This window comes from Vipera ursinii (genome assembly GCF_947247035.1).
Source record: "Vipera ursinii genome assembly, chromosome: Z".
In the NCBI taxonomy this organism is placed as follows: Eukaryota; Metazoa; Chordata; class Lepidosauria; order Squamata; family Viperidae; genus Vipera; species Vipera ursinii.
In genome coordinates this window covers 87,545,442-87,567,448 of record NC_139517.1, presented here as the reverse complement: position 1 = coordinate 87,567,448, position 22,007 = coordinate 87,545,442, and the positions used below count along the sequence as shown (strand labels likewise).

The 22,007-nt window shown below is 37.9% G+C and overlaps 1 protein-coding gene across 2 annotated transcripts in view; it reads left to right on the top strand.

Annotated features, from left to right (window-relative positions):
• The window catches only part of WIPF3 (WAS/WASL interacting protein family member 3), a 35,188-nt gene extending 15,588 nt beyond the window's left edge, over positions 1 to 19,600 (top strand). The window contains exons 2-8 of one of the 2 annotated variants that reach the window (XM_083376773.1): positions 2,201 to 2,445; positions 11,736 to 11,868; positions 12,889 to 13,020; positions 14,589 to 15,371; positions 15,689 to 15,799; positions 16,760 to 16,861; positions 19,185 to 19,600. In XM_083376773.1, the coding sequence (XP_083232899.1) occupies positions 2,230 to 2,445; positions 11,736 to 11,868; positions 12,889 to 13,020; positions 14,589 to 15,371; positions 15,689 to 15,799; positions 16,760 to 16,861; positions 19,185 to 19,225 (1,518 nt within the window). In that variant the 5' untranslated portion in view covers positions 2,201 to 2,229 and the 3' untranslated portion in view covers positions 19,226 to 19,600. The remainder of the gene's footprint in view (positions 1 to 2,200; positions 2,446 to 11,735; positions 11,869 to 12,888; positions 13,021 to 14,588; positions 15,372 to 15,688; positions 15,800 to 16,759; positions 16,862 to 19,184) is intronic. The other variant, XM_083376774.1, reaches the window with a different exon arrangement.
• The last annotated feature ends 2,407 nt before the right edge of the window (positions 19,601 to 22,007 follow it).

Here is a 22,007-nt window from a genome sequence, read left to right as displayed (position 1 = left end):
GTTGCTACTATTGAGCAAGGTACCACCTATTCTATAGCTGTGCATTTGGTTTTTCTTGCCTAAATGTAGAACCTTACTTTTCTCACCATTGAATTTCATTTTGTTAGATAGGGTCCAGTGTTCAAGTCTGTCAGGATCCTTCTGTATCTTGAACCTATCTTCTGGAGTGTTTGCTATTGCTTGGTGTCATTTGTAAATTTGATGACTTCCCTTTCTAACCCCTCATCTTCAAAGTCAAATTACTTGTAGTCAGATCACGTGCTGAGAAGATTGGGTAATTAAAAAAGTTTCAAAGAAATGAATGACAGACTGCTTTTACCCATAAACCTTCATAGATGTAGTGATCATGACCAATTGGACCTGAGGGCATATTTGTGCCATTAGTAGTGATACTTGGGCTTGGAGCTAAACAAGATCAGGATTGACTAATACCTGGACAAAAATTAGCAGAATACTACATTGCTGCCAAGAAAACTGCATGTGTATGTATACATCATCATCAGGAGTCATCCCAATTTAAATGACTTTTTTCTAATAGGTCTGAAAGAATTTTAATCAAAATTATATACCATAAGGTAAAGGTAAAAGTTCCCCCACACATGCGTGCTAGTGGTTTCCAACTCTAGGGGCTCATCTCTGTTTCAAAGCCGAAGAGCCAGCGCTTGTCCGAGGACGTCTCCGTGGTCATGTAGCCAGCATGACTAGATACCAAAGGCGCACAGAATGCTGTTATCTTCCCACTGTAGTAGTCCCTATTTTTCTACTTGCATTTTTACGTGCTTTCGAACTGCTAGGTTGGCAGAAGCTGGGACGAGTAACAGCGCTCACTCTGTTACGCAGCACTCGGGATTCGACCCGCCAAACTGCCAACCATCTGATCAACAAGCTTAGCATCCTAACGCACTGAGCCACCGTGTCCCTGCATATACCATAGTAGCCACAAATAAAATTGCCTCACTTATAAAGCTTTATAAAGCTTTCTTTGAATTGCTTTATAAAGTAATGAGGTATTTAGTGGTCCATTACACACCAAAGTTAATTTGTTTATTGTTTCATAGTGATCATTTTTATTTTCATTTTGAGACCTGTGATCAACAGATCAATGAGGAATGAATGACGTGATGTCAGAATCATGAAATCTACTGAAGGATGGAGCTATGTACTGAGATTGGTTTTTGCAGAATTGATTTGTGTCACTATATTTGTTTTAATCAGTAGCTTCCATTTAAACAAATATTTGCTTATTTTCCTAAATTACTTGATTGAATGGAATCATTATATTTAGTAAAGGAGGATGTTGTAAGTCTGAAAAAGGGTATCAGACAGTAGGCAGTACGTATTGAATCTTTGTTCCTACATCTTGAGAGAAATTTCTCTCCAAAATCCCTAATTAGAAATGTGTTTTTAAGATTACTCAACATGCCACTTTTGTTTGTTTTTTGTTTTATTTTTGAATATCTGAATGGAAATCTGTAATTCATTTCAGATACAATTCTGTTTTGGATTACCTATTGGAAAAAGTACCTATGCATAAAAGAAATTTTTTTTCTGGGAAGATAGTTTACAGAATGCTGTGAATATATAATTTGGCTGGACTTGACTGGAAATTTGACTTTCTTATAATATAAAAAGATAGATTGACAAATATATTTTGGATATGAACATGTTCTGGCAGCATAGTTGGAATTGAAGATCAGCAAATTCACCCTATAGAGCAACTGTAATGCTGATAAACGATTGGTCAATCAGTGTAATAGTAATGCATCACTGCTGTTCTGCTATACATGAACATATAGTACTTGGCCAATGTTCTCTATCTGATGGCTTCTGATGTATGAGATTGCAATTCCTAGAATTCCCAAACTAGTTATTTAATAGAGTAAGTATTACTCTTTCATTTCCACTCAATTATATGTTTAGAGTGCAGAATAGGGCATAATCATAAAATCTTCTCTCAAAGACTTCTTGAGTTAATCAATGTGAACAGCTACAATTGTTAAATGCATATTTTACTTAGGAACTTGCCGAGATTTCTTTTGTGCATGTGATTTGTATGTGGAATGAAATAAAGGATAACGTATCTGCTTACCATTTAGAGATCTAAGGTGTGTAAAAAGCAAAACAAAACAACCCTCCACCTTATATACTAAGTGAAAGGTGGCCCTGGGCATATAGTTACATATACTGATTTTCCTCATAGTGCATTCGATCTGTGATTGTGGACAACAGATGCCTGTGCCGCCGCCACCACCACCTCCTCCACCTCTCCCTCCCTTTTCCTCTGGAGGACCACCACCTCCTCCTCCTCCTCCTCCTCCACCACCACCACCACCTCCTCCTCCTCCATCTTCTTCTGGAGTGCCTCCACCGCTAACTTCCCCTACTTCTTTTCCATCATCATCTGGAGATCATCTTCCTCCACCACCACTACCTTCATTTCCTCTGGTAAGTTTTTTTTTCTCCTGGTTTGATTAAACTTTAAAGAGTGCTAGTCATATTTGCCTTCTGTAGGTGGCAGCACCTAACTAGGTTTTGCTGATCTTGAAAAAAGGCCAGTTAGTGTCAGGTCTGTTTGGTATTTAGATGGGAGGTCACTGTGAAATCTGAGGTTCTAAGGTAGATCCAAACTTGAAAAAATTCTTTGCATGTTAACAGGAGTTGAACTTTATTTCTGAAAAATTTTAATAGTAATACTACTGCACTTTTAAACAGGTACTTTAAAGCTGTGTAAAATATAAAATGCTGAAGTTTTGTTAATTGCTGCATTTTAAATGCATCTTTTAAAAGAAAACTAGGAGAATTTATTCTTCAAAATACATAGATATATTTGTTAAGTAAATGTTTATATTTTCTATTTTTATTTAAAATAAATTATTTTCATTTTCCATTATGTTTAGTTTATCTTAATTGCTTAGATTTGGATTTTATAATATTTTGCTAACACAGTTTATGTATTATAATTGCTGCATTCTGTAATATAGTTGATAGTTCACCTTCTAATCTTGATTGTGTTATGTTAATCAGGTATACTATTAATCCAGTATATTTTCAACTCATTCATTTTCTAATTACAAAGAGTACTGTGATATTCCAAACTATCACTTAAGAAAACCTCCATATATTTATAGTTGATGCATACAAACTGGTCTTTGTAATATGAGAATAAAAGGGTTTTTTTGTTTTATTTTTCACTTTTCACAAATTATAGAAATATTTTTGTAAATCTATTAGATTAGCTAGCTTTAGAAATAGTTTAGCTTTAAAACTACTTTATCTCATTTTTTTCCTTGGATTTAAGATATTCTAATTTTATTGTAAAGTGTCTTGAAAAATATTACAAGCCATTGTTCTTTTAGAATAGGTATTCTGTTATTTATTCTGATAACTATTGCAGTGAAAACTGATCATCTTAAAGAGACTGGAAAGCGGATAGTTGTAGCAACTAAAATACATGGTGGGAATATTAATACTGTATTGTACCAATTAAGGCTTTGACAGAATATCATCAACTCTCATTTCTTTTCTTTTATGAAGAAAGATGCAAATGAGGAATAAAAGACATGCAAGCAAGCTCATTCTGTTTTATTGCACAATTAATGGATAGATATCAATTGAGTTTTGAGATTAAGCAATCAGGGTGATGCTTGCCAGGCCAGAAGGCGGGAATGTGGTCTACATTAAACAGAACTGAAGTATTAAGGCAGAAATCAAATGAAAGAGAGCCAATAAGAGCAAAACAAGGATTCAAGTTAGCATTATAAAGTCATGTGCAGAAAACTGTCTTGGATTTTAAATCATCCTCTATCTGGACTGTAGCTAGGCTTTAAATGTACTTAAACATTTTTGTTTTTTTTTTTTAAAAAAGCTATTAGAAAGGAGGTCAAGAAATGGAAATTGCCTCTGGGCCAAAGACTAAATGGATGTTTGAGTCATCTGATCTGGTCAAAATTTTCCCCAGTTCCTTAGACCAATTGGTTTACTTCTGTGGCTGCCTAATGCTAAACTTTCCATGGTCCAAAGGTAGGAAGCTTAGCCTGCTAGTGGAAAATATATAAGCAGTGCTCATGCTTGGAGATCATCAAACCTAACCTCTGGGGAGCCACTTGGAAATCTCCCAAGCTCTTTACAATACATATTAATGTAAGAGTTTTCTAGATAGGATTTTCTGCACATTCAGAACTTAACAGGACTGAATTAAAGGACTAACGCAGTATGTTAATCAAGTAAAAAAATATTCAGATCAATGTTTACACTCTGTTAATCTCTGAAAATGAAAGATGTTTCCATATCTTACTCACTTATCTGTGGACTTCATCAAATGTATTCACAAAGAATAATATCTTTCTCTTTTATGTTTTATTACCTTTCAAAAATAAGAATGTAAAAAAGCCATATGCAGCCAATCTACAGTTGAATTTCTGAATAATTGTGCAGATCATAAAAATTCAGGTGAAGAAACAAATACCCCTCTGGAAATGGATTGTTCGGTATAATCATATATATTGTTCTTTGATTTTCAGAGATGTCTAGAGTTAACTGTAACATTTTGTCAGGTCAAATTAGACAGGAGGCAAAAACACATAAGTGGGAACTGCGTAGTAGGTCAGGGCTTTTCAACCAGTGGTATGGGTGCCACCTGTGGTACATTGGCACCTGGCAGGTGTTACACGACCATCCTAGAAAAGTGGTAGTGCTGGAGGGGAATGAGCTGAACCGGTGGCAGCACCGCACAAGCCTGAGTGAGAGATGGCTGGAGCTGCAGGGCAGTCAGGGCTCAGCAGAAGTGCCAGGATGAATGCTTCTTTGAGGCTGTCAGGGCTCAGTGAAAGCGCCAGGATCAGTGCCAGGTTCCAGCTGGAGCTCGGCGCTGATCCTGGCGCTTCTGAGCCCAGAAGAAGCACCAATCAGCTGGAATGTTGCAGCATCTCCAGGGTCTTCTGATTTACATTCAGATGCTTGGCAACTGATTCATATTTATGACCGTCACAGTGTCCCAGGGTCATGTGAAGTGACCAAAACCTGCTGCAACCACCCAGCAGATGGGGATAATAAAAACCAAACACTCCCACCCCACCCCCACTGCCAGTCCTCAACAGAAATGCTCACAACAATGAAAACCTCGGACAGGAGGAAGAGCGCCGCCAGGCAGGCAGGCAGGTGTCTTGCTTGGCTGTAGCTTGGGCACTTTTTTCAGTGTCATTGTAACTTAGAACAGTCACCAAGAGAATTGTTGTAAGTCGAGGACTACTTTTTTCCTTTTTTTGGGGGGGGTCATCAAGTTTTTGACACCTTGCTAGGCGACTGGTGGCACTCGGATGTTGCCATATCCGAAAAGTGGTACAATCGGTGAAAAGGTTGAAAAGCCCTGTAGTAGGTGATGAACAGATACAAGTTCAACTGTTGACATAGTTAATGTGCCTACACAATTCAGTACAATACACAACCTTTAAAAAACTAAAGTGAATTAGTTCACAGGGTTGTATCTACAAAGCCTCAAGTTGATCACCTATTATAATCCTCTGATATTCCTTCAAAATATAGTATAAGCATAATTTCCTGATGATACTTTTTAATACACATTTTCATGGTATCATATTTCTTTCCATATATTTACACAATGCAGTCTCTTAAAAATTTAAAGAAATTTTCTTCATTAATATGAATTATAAACAAGGACCAAAGAATTCATCTCTGTTATATCCAGAGAAGACACTACAGCAATAGGTGGCCTTCTGTAGCCATGCAGAAGTTTGTGAGGCCCAATAATTATTTAATCCCATAAGTATCTTCCTTAATATCTATATGGATTTTTTGGAGAGGGATAAATATAGTGGCAATTATTTGATCTTGGTAAATCTAGGTACTAAGAACAGGACTTTGGAGAAGTATATGGATTGAATCTGGCCACATCTCATACCTGAATATACATGAATTGGCAACAAAAACATGCAAACCAAATCAAGCCAAACTAACATTGGTTAGGCTCTGGTTTGGTTACTTTTATTTGCCATTTCAGTGAGATTTTATATTTATCCTCTTAAGGCTTGTCGGAAGGACTTTGAGTTGGATAAAGGAAAACGATTTACTGTGTCCTTTCTCCTTGACAATCTAACCTGTTAAATGCATGAGTCATTCGATCCTTTTTTAAAAAGAAAAACTGTACTTGTTATTTAACACAGCATTCCTTATATAAGAAATAATAGAATATCTCCTAACAGCTGCCAAAGAAAATGAGCACCAACTGTTCATGTTCTTATTTCATAAAGCAAGGTCATGGAAATTAATTTTATTCTTATTTGCAGATTCATCTGTGGGATTTAATAAAAGAAATAACCTTTACTTTCTTGTTGCTTTTGAACTCTAGGAGGGAAATCAAGAAAGTGGGATTTTTGGAGAGTTGTTTATTTTGAATTCTTTATATGCCACCTCCTTCTAGGAGTGAGCTAAAAATGAAGAATGCACTCTTATCAATGATATTTTAAAACAATAGCCTCTAATTCCTTGTTCATACAATCTGTTAAAGTGAGATTAATAAGTAATAACAATATGCAGTAGTCACAGGGGCTTAAAAATGACCCCCCCAAAGAATAACAGAACAGAATAATGTAGTTGGAAGGGACCTTGGTGGTCTTCTAGTCCAGGGGTCCCCAACCCTGGTCCATGGACCGATACCGGCATGCCAGCAACCAGGCCACACAAACAAACAAAGCCCCATCCACGGGATGTAGGCAACACACAAAACCGTGCCGCCTCCAGTCCGTGGAAAAACCTCTCTCCACATAACCAGTCCAACCTTCTGCTCAGGCAGGAAACCATATACTATTTTAGACAAATGGTTGTCCAATCTCTTCTTAAAAACTTCCAGTGTTGGAGCATTCCCAACTTCTGGAGGCCAACAATGCATTTTAGGGAGTCAAGATTTTTATCCATTGTTAAGCAAACAAACATTGGTACTTGATAAGTCACTGTTATGCTTGGAGTATGTTGTAATAAGTAAAATGTGATCTTTAAAGTGTCCATATCCCAATCTTTTTTTAGGTCATAATAGTTAACGTCATAATCTTGTGTATCATCTACAATAGTTTTGCTTTATTCCAATCTGTTGATATTGTAGTGGTTTTGTTCTGTCGTATATTGTTGTAAGAGTCTATGAATCAATTATGATTTAGCAGGATATATACATATAACCAAAGCTGAGGAAAGCAAATTGGGCGATTAACACAAGGTTCAAGCACATGGATGGCTGACCAGATTTGGCCGAACACTGAATAAGCTAATTTACCTGAAGAGTTGGCTTTCCCTCTTGTTACCTGGAACTAACAATGGGTGTGAAAGCATGTCAGGAGGACATCCAACTAGGAAATAAAGAAGAATTTCCTGGCAGTGAGAACTATTAAGCAATGGAATGGCTTACTTCCCAGAGTCGTGAGTGTTTCATCGCTGTAAGTTCTCAAGAAAAAAATTGGAAAACCATTTGTCCAAGATACTATGAGGACTCCTGCTTTGGGCATGGGGTTGGACTAGAAGACCGCCAAGGTCCCATTCAGCCTTATGATCCTATGATTGGCAACCAGAATTGCCTGCTATAAGAAAGAGCCAGGAGGGGAAATAGTGTAAATAGAAACACAGTAGATATATTTGGATGGGAGAGAGAGTAATTCAGATTTAAAAATCAAATGATCTATTAAGATTTTTTCCCCCTTGACATATGCCAACAAATGGTATTCCTATGAAGAGAAAAAATAACTACTGTGTAGTACATCCATATGACTCAACCTGTGGACATATGAATGAAAAACAAACCCCACAGCTGTTGGTTCTAAATTTAAACCAAAGAATCTGTCCAGGACTGGCCCTAGTCTAATAGTAGAGTTACAGCAAAACTACCAGGAAAGCTTCTGGGATCAGAATTTGAAGTGATTATTTAAAAATAAGGACTTTTTCAAGTTATGTTTCTTCAGTTCTTCACAGTAAGTATTGGCTTGATGCTCTCCAAAAGAAAAATAATTGGGTATACATTTCACTGTAATGTGTGCCATAACCACATTGGAATATGGAACATTCAGCTTTTGAAAATAGTGTATATGTGTGTGAGAGAGAGAAGTTTATCAAAGAATTTGAAGGTGAATTATGTAGGTTAATTTGTCAGAGCTTTTTTTGGCAACAAATATAGTCATAAGAATAGAAGCTATTAATAAGATTTTACATCATCCCCCAGGAGTTTTTGCTGGTGCTAATATTACCCCACCTGAATATGCCATCTAGAGGAGCTATCACAGTATTTGTGGGAGAGAGAAGGAAAATTTGTGGCTAACCATTCAAAATACTTATAGTGTATAATACGCTAAATAGAGTCTGTGTGTTTTGTGCATGAATGTATAAAAACAATATGTGACCTTTTCATTATTTTTCAGAATTTTAGTTAACTATAATTTAAGGTCAGAAACATCTAAAAATAGGATGACATCCAGAGATTATGCTGCCAGGAAAATGGTACAGATATGATAGTAACATGACTAAATCTGAATTTTTATTTAATTTTGCACATATTGTATTGTGTGTATGTGTGTTTGTGAGTTGCTGAAACTGAAACCTGGCAATTAACTACAGCCTGTGGACCCTGAGTTGCTCATCCTACTGTTCTCTAACATTAATGAATTGATTGTGGCAGTAGCCTTATTACAATTATTTATGTTTTAAATATGCTTATGTCATCTCTCTTGTGTTTATCACAGAAAGTTGAAAACCAAATTATTTCTTGAGTCATGGTTCCCCAACTTTTCTGATTTCTGCTTTTATTAGTTATGTTTTTAGGCAGAATAATTGCAGGTCAGGTTTGTCATAGAACAGCCAAAATGAAAGTCCTAGAAAAAGCTAGTTGACAATGTTGATAAACAGACAATTAAAACTAATTATTATTTTTTATTATTATTATTTTAATTCCATTTATATCCCGCCCTTCTCCGAAGACTCAGGGCGGCTTACAAGCTTAGCAGTAGCCTTCATTCTATGTATATGCCTGCTTGTTAGGGCTTTCACACACACACCAAGCGGCATTATTACAAAGTCAGCTTAATTGCCCCTAACAATCTGGGTCCTTTAATTACAATTAAAGGCAAATGTACGACTCAAAAAGAAATTCAATGTTTAATATAAAAAACTATTCCAAAACGAATGCTTACAGGAGGTGTAGGACAGCATTCACCAGTAATTCTCTATTCTAATAATGTATGGTGCTGCTTCATTTTTAAAACAAGGGTTTAAAAAAAATGAATCTCTAGCAGTTTTCCTTCCTTTCCATTGTGCAAGAAGTAAATTATTGAACCATGAGAGATAACACCTTTGCATATGTTCATGGGAACACTTTTTGCTTATTTCAGAAAATATAATTGATTGAAATCTTTGGTTTAGTAGTCAGCATGGTCAGAGAGGTCTGTGGCTGTCATTTTATTGCATCCTCCATGTTTTGGAAGTATGTGTTACTTGGCATTTTGTTTCCTTTGTCTTGTTTAGTTCTTTGTCTCCTTTGAAATGCTGCTTTATTGAAAGAGGATCTCAGTGAGACATGCATATCCTTCACAAAATAAAAATGCAGTTATTTTAGCCCTAAGGCAGGGGTCAGCAACCTGAAACAGTGAAAGAGCCACTCGGAACCGGTTCCCTCACAAAAGGAAAAACTGGGAGCCGCAAAAAATGTGAGCACATGCGCGTACATGCGCGCATGCGCAGAACAGGGTTTGACTGAAGAGTGGAGCCAAGGCGATATATGCACCTACCCTGCATATTTGAATTGATTGGTTGAACTTTTTTTGTCCCACTTTTTTTTTGGGGGGGGGACTGCACATGGCAGAGGACTGGGAGCCGCAGGAGACGGCTGAAAGAGCCGCATGTGGCTCCGGAGCCAAGGGTTGCAGACCTGTGCCCTAAGGAAAAAATCCAAATCCTATATTAGGGCAATGCCATTAAAAGAGAAATTTACAAAGTTTTGGGATCCCATCAGTGAACAAGATAGTACAAAAATCAGATGGGGGAGCAAGAAAGGCAGAGTGTGACATGATAATAAGCCATGAGAACTGCAGCAAAGTCAGTCCCAAGATGTAATTAATCCTTTCCTCACTTGTACCTAACTACCATGTGAACACGGCCTGACAACCTCTTTATTCTGCCATGTCCCCAGGATTTGCCTCTGTCTTGTTCTTAGCCTGCATCTTTGATCATTCTAGTTTTAGAGTAGCATTTTCTTCTTAATTTTCAAATCAGGTACAATCTGACATGCTTTGCTGACTCAGTACAGACAGGATACCTTTAAGGGGTGGGGGCAGCCCAATGCTGATTGACTATTTCAGGTTTCTGCAGGGACATCCCATCTCCTTAGCTTCCACTCTCCTCTGCTGCCATTTTATTTTATTTTCATCTGGTAAAAGGAATTGGCCGTAGTTGCTGACTGTGTACAAGTTGGTGCTTTTTGAACTATCAAAATAAGTCCATTGAACTTGTTGGGCTGGCAAAGATACTTGATAATGCAGGAGATTCACTTCCGATATACTTAGTTATTAGTCACTTACTGGTTAGATGGGAGAATGGGTGGGCTTCCCATATTTTGCAAGACCTTCCTGTTCTGCTTCACCTGTCTGTCAGGCTTACTTTTACATTTCATCAAAAAAATGTAAAATACAAACCAATCTTTCTCAACTTGGTGCTCTGCAGACTGTAACTACAGCAGTTCTAGAAGCTGCAATCCCAACACATTTGCTCTACCATTTAATGCATTGATTCCTCCTTCCTTGTTTTTAATGTTCATAATCGAAAGAGCTGAAGACTGTCTATAAAATGCCAATTGACTTACATTATACTATGATTAAGGGACGCGGTGGCTCAGTGGGTTAGGACGCTGAGCTTGTCGATCAGAAGGTCGGCAGTTTGGCGGGTCGAATCCCGAGTGCCGCGTAACAGAGTGAGCGCCTGTTACTCGTCCCAGCTTCTGCCAACCTAGCAGTTCGAAAGCACATAAAAATGCAAATAGAAAAATAGGGACCACTACGGTGGGAAGGTAACAGCGTTCCGTGCGCCTTTGGCGTCTAGTCATGCCGGCCACATGACCACGGAGACGTCCTCGTACAAGCGCTGGCTCTTTGGCTTTGAAACGGAGATGAGCACCGGCCCCTAGAGTTGGAAACGACTAGCACGCATGTGCGGGGGAACCTTTACCTTTACCTTATACTATGATTATCAATTCCACCAATTATCCTGATTGCTCTGGAAACAATAAACTTTATTATTTGGGGGTGAAGTCCAACTCAGAGTTTAATTGTACCATTTTTGTGTAGTGATTAAAGCATCCAACTAGAAACCAGAAGACCATGAGTTGGAGTCCCACATCAACATGGAATCAGCTGGGTGACTTTCGGCCAGTCTCTTCTCTCAGTCCTAGAAACAAGGCAATGGCAAGTCCCATTCAAAAAAAGCTGCCTTGCCCAGTCACTAGAAATCAAAAATGACTAAATGGGACAATTACTTTATTTGAAGGCTGCTGAAGAGAGATCTGGAAAATGGAAGTTTGATTCTACCTGGATAGAATTCCCTACTAAAGTGCTTCAGTGTGGGAGAAAGAAAACAAATGCAAATATCCCTTTGCCTGATCCTAATCATAGTTTGTGGATATATATTCCACTGATTTCAGCAGCTTGAGAATTGCCCTCCTGATGTCTAGGATTTTGACTTGTTATTTTTGACAGACGAACACAGAGCCACCCAAGGTGAAAAAGGAGGAATCCAAAAGTCGAAGTGCTTTGTTACATGAGATCCAAAGAGGAACTCGATTGAGAAGAGTAACCCAGATCAATGATCACAGTGCCCCGCAGATTGACAGTAAGTCTTCTGTTTATGGACATGCTCCAATGGCTGCTCAATCATTTTTATATTAAAAGCCTTTTCTTGGCAGAGACCTTTGTTTTTTCCTTGATTGCAAAACTGTTTCAATGACTCACTTTCATTTTTCTGATATCTGTCTTATATCGGCCTGATTATTTGAAGACTGCTGATGAATCTTATCAAGCTAACATTTTTCTTCAACATTCTGAACTTCTTATTAATTAGAAGAGTAATTTTCATGTCTTCCAATTTACCCCATATACTGTATTTTGGATTCATACTGTATTTTGGATTCACTCTTAAATCTATTCTTAATTCCTCCTCATCCCATTTATGACTTTAATTCTTGCACTTTTCCTGTACAAGTGACACATTTTTTTTGAGCCTTTCTTTTTTCAACCATTCTGAACACTTGTTAGTTATTCACTCATAGCTTTCACAAGGGAAATAAGTGACAGTTTCCTATGTAAAAAAAGGTCAAAAAATGTTTCCCATTTAATTTAATTCTTTCCAGCCAAAATAAGTAAAGAAAATGATAGCAAGGAATGCCCAAGGTAAAATCTTTAAAATTAACAAGATAAAGAGGAAGCATTGGAAGAAAGAAACAAAAAAAGGGAAAGATTTTAGTCCCAGCATGTAATGTATTGGTTGAGGTTATAGAAAGTCAGTGGTAATACCTGAGTTCCTGTTTTAAAGAACAATATATTTTTGTGTTAATATATGAAGCAGAAAGTCCTGCTCTTTATTATGTCACAGAGATTTCACATCATAATTGAGCCATAATACAGTTTGTTCAGTTATATATTTAGCATTTAGTTATGTATTGAAAGCATTTAGTAATATTTTTAGCTTAGTGTTCTAATCTTGCTTATTGGCTGAATCCTGGCAATTAATTTGCTTAGCCACACTGTATTGTATATACATAGCGATTAGCTTTTGCTCATTTTATGCCAAAAGAAAGATAGCAGAAAAACCAAAAGCTGATACTAATACCCTTCCTCTCCTCCTTCTTTGCAGTTGACAGAAGAAGGTCCAGCAAAGATGGAGGAAGCTCTGGAAACTGTAACAGTGAAATACCTCAGGCATTGGGGAACCTTTTTGCAGAAGGCTTCCCTGTTCTGAGACCAGTGGGCCAAAGAGACTTAGCAGGTAAAGAATCCAGTTTGCAATGGAGTCTCAACAGCAACAACAAAAAAAATCAGAGTATTACAAATTAGCACATGCTAATTTGTACTTTTGCATATAAAATTAATATTCAAAACAGAATTGAGGATTTGGAGCGCAAATAAGAGCTGATCTCTTTTAGCGTGTTAGCTATTCTTATAGAAACTTCATTCGGATCCTGTGAATTGCATAAAATAGAAAATCGCTTTGCTATTCATTATCTGAGCACAAATTGGTTATTGCATTTATTTTTATTTGATTTATTTTAATTCCATTTATATCCCGCCCTTCTCCGAAGACTCAGGGCGACTTACAAGCTTAGCAGTATTTATGTTTGCATTAGGGGACGCGGTGGCTCAGTGGATTAGGACGCTGAGCTTGTCGATCAGAAGGTCGGCAGTTTGGCGGGTCGAATCCCGATTGCCGTGTAACAGAGTGAGCGCCTGTTACTCGTCCCAGCTTCTGCCAACCTAGCAGTTCGAAAGCACGTAAAAATGCAAGTAGAAAAATAGGGACCATTACGGTGGGAAGGTAACAGCGTTCCGTGCGACTTTGGTGTCTAGTCATGCTGGCCACATGACCATGGAGACGTCCTCGGACAAGCGCTGGCTCTTCGGCTATGAAATGGAGATGAGCACTGGCCCCTACAGTCGGAAATGACTAGCACGCATGTGCGGGGGAACCTTTACCTTTATGTTTGCATTAACCACAAACATGCATATTCTGCACATTATTTTCAATATATTTTCTTTTATTTCATAATATTAGGGTTTTTGTCATCATTTCTGCCTTGTACAATAAATTAACTCACAAAACCTCAAGGCCTTTGAACAATGTAATTGTTTCAAAATCTAGTCAGTATAATCAAGCCGGTTAATAACCATGTTGCTATGATTCATAGTAGCTATTATTCCTGGACGGTTTTCTAGGACAGCCAAGGATAATGCAGCCTAAAATAATAACAGTGACCAGGACCTTATCTTGGTCTTATGAACATTGTTTGTCAGTCAGACAGAGAAATCAAGGTTAAACTACCAAATCAAGCAAGTAAGAAAGGTGTATGAGAGAAACAGATTTCAGCCATAATAGGTTAATAAGCTACAGTGCTGTGTGGAAAGACAGCTGTTCCTGAATCCACCAGAGTGTAACTGTTGCCTGGAAACATTCATCTCACCTCTGTATAGTGTAACTGAGATGTACAGGAACAATCCGTCCTTTCTATGGAACTATTTTAGTTTGTTTTTCGGCTGGCAACAAAATGAAGCAAAATTTAGGTCCTTCAATTTTGTTTCCTGGAATAATAGCATTGCTGGATCTGTAATCTCTGAAAACAAATTGGGAGGATTGGAACAGCTAATTGATAGCAGGATGACCAATTTAAGAACTTGATTTAGAAATAGTCTTCATGTTTTTCTTCATTTGAATCCAATAATCTGGATGAATTATTTGTATTTAGTTACAATTAGAATAATTTAAATTATTCAAAGGATGAATTGTTGAATGCAGTTTTCAAAATTAAAGATGATTTGTTTGCATTTGCTTCATTTTCTCAGCGAATAGGACTGGAAAGCCACCTACTGCCAAAACAACTTCTCCCCCGAAGGTCCCAGTCCCACTCAACAATAATGGGAAATCCAGTGGCAACTTTCAAATCTCCCCAAGTGGCCCTAAGCAAGCAGATGAATCAGAAGCATCCAAGATCCAGAGCGCTATGCCAGCTGACTCCAGCATCCCTGCTCCTCCTACTCCTACTTCAGTTCCATCTCCTCCTCCTCCTCCTCCTCCACCACCACCACCACCACCATTACCATCTCCCTCTGGCAAACCATCACTTATCTTTCCTCCTCCTCCCCCTGTACCACCTCCTTTTTCTGAACACCCTAATAAGTTCCCTTCCCCAGACATGGCTGCTGATGCTGCATCCTCTCAGAATAGAACTCCTAAAGGCCACCTCTCCCCATTGCACATATCATCTCCTCCACCATTACCTTTGTCTCCATCATCCCCCTCTGGGCCTCCAGGCAAAATTAATGAATGTTCCAGCCCAAGCTCCTCCCAGCTCGATCTAAGACATAATTCTCCCCCCATGCCACCACCCCCACCTCCTATCCCGGGACCTTCTATGTCTACTTTTTCGTCACCCAGAACTTCAATGTTTTCACCAACATCACCAACCTGTAACAGTACCTTGAACAGCAACAGTGATTCTGCTTCCCTACCGCCTCCCAAGAGCCAGTTGCAAAAGCTCCCCATTTCATCAGTGGCTCTACCCCCTACCCTCCCAAGCACACAGCAAGCTCCCGCAGTGAAGAAAAGGAGACAAGGAAGAGGTGGAGGTAACTACTTTCACTGGCGTCCCTATTGGATTACATCCTGTGGAATTAACTTGCATTGGGTATGGATGTCCTTTCTATATACACTTAGGAACTGAAGCTGGTTGGAATCCTTAGTGTTGTACATTGTGCAACCCAGAAATTGCTTTAGAATGTAACTATGATCGCTCTTTCTCTCCCCCCCCCTTATATTCTGAGGATGTATAGGTTACACGTATATATGTTTTGTTTGGATCTTTTTTGAACAAGAATGAGCGATGGGAATGAAAATATTTGATGCACTGTTTTCTTTTCTTTTTTTGTATGTTTATTCTTCTTAGCAAAGTTGATGCCACCACCTGTTCCTCCTGCGAGGTCTCCCACAACTGAGCTCACAAGCAAATGTCAACACACCCAAGTATCTCCATGGCCTCCAGGTTTTCAGGACTCAGGTATTATGGATAACATCATATCATTTATTGTTGACAAGTATTGTATATACAGAAAATGTAGAACTTTTCTTATCACAAGGTTACAGTCTTAATATTTTTTTAAAACTAGTGCCTGCTTAGGAATGGCAATGCAAACTGCTAAAGAAAGTCAGTATACACTCATCCCTTGTTTAGTGACTAGGTTGTCCCAACTACCAAGTTGTTAAGCGAAATGGTCACTAAATGAACACATAGTGAGAGAGAGAGAGATACTACAAAGATCCTTGGTTGCTACTGCCTGATTCAGTCAAGGTTCTTTTGTAGAGCTACACCAGCATTATTCTTACTCTGACATTCATTGTCAGGCACACAACCTTTAGTTGTAAAGGCAAACATTGGTCAGAAAATGAAGTTTTTAATTACTATTATATTTGTGAATGGTCACGACCTGAAATAGTTGCTAAGTGAGGAACAGATGCATTTGAGTATGTCAATTTGAACTTTTTGGGAGACAAATGGACATTTGTACAGGAATATTAAAGGGAGAGACATTAATAATTAGCAAAATATCTAGGGAAAAATTCCAGGATCAACTATTATAATTATTTATAACAAAACACTGGCAAACATTTCAGTATTTTTGCTAAGAAAACTACTTGAATATTTTACTAGACTGATCTATCATAGGATTTAAACTTTCAAAGTGAAACAGTAAGATACAAAAGAGAGGATTGTGGTAGAGTACTGCAATTCTAATATCTTCAGAATTGGTGGAAATAGATGGGGCTAAACAAGGAGCTTTAAGAAAAGATATGGAATTAAAAATATGATGAAATGATGCAACTGAATTGAGAATATGCTGGATGGATTATTTTACTGTGCTTCTGCATAACATTCCATGATGGATATATATTAGTACACACTTGTAATTTTGCTTATTATAATTCAACATGATTTTTTTTAAAATTAAACTCTCTCTAGATGATTTTGAATCTAAATTTACTTTCCATTCCGTGGAAGACTTTCCTCCTCCAGAGGAGTTCAAGCCTTGTAAGAAAATTTATCCTAGCCAAGAAGCGAGGAGTAAGTCAACATTTCTATCTCAGTGTGATATGAAATGATTTCCAAATAGGGGGTATTATTCATCTTGGCCCTCTAGTTATGAGAGATTCTAGGCGTTCTCAGTGTAATGCATGGAATAATGTTGCCACTGTAGAGAAATGTCTGCTGATTAAATAGCCCTATTTTCAAAAACATCACAGGAACCCCCATTGGTACCCATAATTTGTGTTTTATATATAGTGCTCATGTGTCCCCGTCGCATAGCTTTTGTCTAAATCATTAAGATTATGCCATGGACCTCCTTATACTCTCCCATCTTGAGAACAATCTCCAAGCCATTGAAATTTGTTTTTGTTGTTTTTGACAATTTAATTGCCTTTGAATATAGCACATCTCTAAGAATAATAGTCTCCATGCCTATTATCTATAAGCATTGTCCAGCCCTATTTATGTTTCATTGTTTCATCCACATGAGACATCAGTTGGCTGCGGAATTCTGGGAGTTGAAGTCCATATATCTTAAAAGTTGCTCAGGCTGAGTGACATTATCCTAGACCTAGAGTGATTTCTTTACCTTGGATTCAAAACTGGTTTCAGCATATGGCATAGAGTGACCAAGGGATAGAAATTTGAAGACATGTGATAAATGCACTCAGATTATGACTTTTATAGCAGGCACAGCCAGTCACGAATAATCATTACCAGGAGGTGAATTATTATTAGAACAGTTATATACATACATGTCATTTTATTATATTTTACATATCTGTATGTACATAATTACTCAGCCAGTTTGATGTACTGGTTACTAGGTTAGAAACCAGAAGATTGTGATATTTAATTAAGTAAAATCTAGCTGGGTGACTTCGGGCCAGTCATTTTCTCTTAACCCTAGGAACGAGGCAATAGCAAACTACTTCTGAAAAATCTTGCCAAAAAAGCTTGAGGGGATTGTTCTAATTGTTCTAATTAATACTACAGTTGTTTTACTAACAAATTCATTTAAAAGGTGAAAACATTGAACAATGTAAATGAACCTATGTACCCAACTAATCTCAGCAAGACTCTGCCATGAACCAAAGGCATTACTGCATGTAATGGTGCTAGAAGCTGGTAGCTTTTGGAGCATGCTAGCTTTGATTTATCTTTTCACTTCTTAAAATAGTATAAGCATTTTTAGAATAGTTTTCTAGAAATAAATCTTTTAAGAAATGACAAGAGGGGGTGAAAAAACTTGTGGACTTTGAGGGATCATCAGTGTAAGCACAATGGAGTCCATGGTACACTGTTGCCTTTCAACTACTACGGAGGTTAGATGTTCTGAGTAAGCCATATCATTTGTGCAGCTTGCTAATTTTGGTTGGGTAAAAAACATACAACCATTGATTGACGTACAACCATTGATTTAACAACTTCATTTAGAAGTTGCAACGGCACTGAAAAAATGACTTACAATTGTTGTTGTTTTGTTTTTTTAATTCCATTTATATCCCGCCCTTCTCCGAAGACTCAGGGCGGCTTACAAGCTTAGCAGTAGCCTTCATTCTATGTATATGCCTGCTTATTAGGGCTTTCGCCCCCCCAAGCGGCATTATTACAAAGTCAGCTTAATTGCCCCCAACAATCTGGGTCCTCATTTTACCTACCTCGGAAGGATGGAAGGCTGAGTCAACCTTGAGCCTGGTGGGATGCGAACCTGCACTAATTGCAGGCAGCTGGTGTTACTTAAGGAGGCATTAGCCCACTGCTCCACCAAGGCTCTACACATGATCGTTGCAGCATCCACATTATCACATGATCAAAATTCAGGCTCTTAGGAACTGACATGTATTGCACTGTCCTGGGGTCATATGATCACTGTTTGTAACCTTCCCAGCCCTCTTCCAACAAGCAAAGTCAATGAAGAAGCTGCATTTACTTAATGACCGCATTCACTTAACAATTAGGGTGATCTGCTTAATAACCTGAGCAAAAACAGTTGTAAATTCACTTAACCGCCTTGCTTAGCAATGGAGATTTTGGTGTCAGTTGTGGTTGTACTTCAAGGATTACCTGTACATGTTGGGAAACTGCTGTCTTAAGTCCTATGTCAAATAAGCGTCTCTTAATTATCTAAATATATTAAATTGCTATGATTTTAGAATTGTGTGCACAAACTACACATATGTCTGCACTTGTATCTTGCTGGATTCAAAGGTATTATGAGGGTTTTAAATTGACATAAGTGGTTTATAAAATTGTCTTGATGGTTCTCTCGGATTTATAGCTTAAACCTCTTGATCATTGAAGAAAGAAATTGATAAATATAGATGGCGTCATGGAAAATAGCTTTTTCTTTTTGCAGATAAAGCAAGCAACCCCCCTTTACGAACACAAGCAAGATGAGAAGATCAACAATTCAAGAGTATTCCAAAAAATCAAGAGTTCAACAATTGCAGTATAAAATGTAGGGCATATTTTTGTTAGTGTTGTGATATGTACAGGCCGATATGGCACTTAAAAGACTGCTGGATGCAGATGGGCCAGGATGGGAGTGCATGTTCAGTTATAAAAAGTTGCAAAAATAATGTATTTTTATTTAAATTGCTTTAAAGTTGGCCTGAATTTTATTTTTAAATGCTATGGAATATTGTAATTTACATAGCTTTTCATTCTTATATGGTATATTTTGGTAAAGTGAAATTGTTTGCCTGTACTGTATGCAGTTCAGTTGCCCATGGAGTTTCTGTTGTAATTAATTCATGATTACCAAATTTGATTTACTGCATATACATGATATAATATATGAATTCCTGGCAAGTATTTTATTTTGTTTCCTTTTTCAGTAGTACAGATGTATAGATATCCAAAAGAATGTCACATAGAGACACAAATGAGCATGAAGAATGCAAACAAAACATTTTCCATTAGCTTCTTCTAAAGCCCATCAGCCTAAAGACAGAAAATGTTACATGCAGTCCTCAACTTGGAGCCACAATAGGGATTGGAAAATATGTCATTAAGCAGTCAGGTTGTTAAGTGAGGCATCACATGACTCTAATCAATTTTATAACCTTTTTTGCCACATCATTAAGCAACTCACTTGCAATCCTTGAGCAAAATATCGTGACTATGACCCGGAATTTTTGGTTGGTTTGCCCATTGACTTTGGTGTCAGAAGCTTCTTGGGATTGTAGTATATGACCATGATATGACCACAAGTTGTTGCAACAGTTGTAAATGTGACACTATTGCCAACTGCCCGAATCACAGTCACATGACCATGGGGGCACTGCACAGTCACATGACCATGGGGCACTGCATGATCATAAGTGCAAGGACTGGTTTTTTCAGCGTCATTCTAACATTCAATGGTGGCTAGACATTAAGTGAGGACTAGTTGTATTAACAAGCCCTCTGTCATGATTCCCACAGACAGAGAGAAATAAAGCAGAACTGAGGCCTGGAAGAGGTCCGCTAACGCTGTAGTTCCTTCCTGCGGTACGGTTTCCCAGGTTGGATCAACCTAGTTCTTGGCCGAGCCCCCACCAGTGAAGCCTTCTCGATGGCTGGAGCGCCAGCCTGCGCTCTGACAGCCTGAGTCCCACTGCCACCAGCAAAGGTGTCATTTTCAAAGTTGACACCCCCTGTGTGGTCCTATGAAAGCTGGCCCATTTGATGCCTCTTCCCAAAGGAAGCATTAAAATTGATAGTGCATAAAAATAGAAGAAGATCTACAATACAAGATCTACTGTGAATATTTTAAATATAAAAAGCAAGATCCTATATCTCAGGCCATCTTGTTTTTTAGTACAAGGCCGAAACATGCCTGCACCACGAGTTGCCTCTACAGAGCAGAGTAAAGAGATATTTTCCCTTCTCTCACTCTGCTTTTGTTGCTGAATCCAACAGAGGCATCCTTCCTCTGAATTAGGTATGGACACACAGCCTACCAGTGGAAAGAAAACTTGAACTGGAACATGAAGTAAAGGAATATATCTTGTTTAGAAAGCATCTGAACTCTTAACCACTTACTATATAGCTGGGCCCTAAATAACATGCTGTATAAACTTACATACAACTGGAAAAGGAGTGAGAAGGAACATTTAAGAACCAAACTAATGGGGATATGGCAAATATAGCTTCCTGTCTCACACAATTTTCCTCAAAAAGCAACAAAGGAGGGACAGCAATATGGGCAGGGGGCCATTTTTGAACAGAAAAGACAGTGGGTTTTTACTGAGTTATGGCTTAACATGCTTGCAAAGTTAGCCACCATAGATCCTGCTTTCATTCTTGAAGTATCTTCGGGCTGCTTTTCTTTCAGATAAAATGCAGTAGGTAGCCTATGGTCATGTATATGTTCAATATAATAGTGTCCAGATCTGTTTGAACAGATCTTGCTCAGAACAGAAGTTGCCTTGTTTGAGAAGGAAAGGGATATCCAGACTATATTTTCATATCTACCTTACAGGTAGGGCTTTTTTTCTCATAGAACGCTCAGAACGGAGTTCCGGCACCTTTTTTGGATGGAAACTTGTAGGTTAGGCAAGGCAGGTTGTATGACATGTGTGAGTTCCGGCACCTTTTTCTTTTACAAAAAAAGCACTGCTTACAGGTAAAACCGTAGGACTGCAGTAGTTCTTCCAGCTAGTTTTGTATGTATATTTTCAGCAATGGCTCTTCGTGTGCTTAATGTGAGAGCAACTAGAAACTATCTTCACAAAGAGTTAAGCAACTCCCCCTTGGATAACAACTGTTAATTTTGCTTTTGCAAAAAGCTGCAAGATTCTTGAGTTCTAGAATTTATTACCAGAATAAAGAAGGGCAAGAAATTAGAATTTGTCTGCTAAAAGGAAAATGAAAAGATATTATTTGCTCAGTCAGATCTTATATTTAAAAACAAGTTACAGACAGGTAGTGAATCATAGCTCAATTAGAAATGACATATATAGTAGCCATCTTTTTCTGCACCCTTTAAATATGAGAATTACTGAAACATTTTTTAAAAAATCAGACTGTATCCTAAATTAATTTTAAAATGAGTGGAAGAGAGATGAAATAAGCTTATGACTATGACATAATATACTGTAACGTGACTCAGTAACTTCTAGAAAATAACTAATTTTACAATTTTTTCCACAATTTTATTCCTTATTGGAAAAAAGAAGAAAACATCTCTAATATG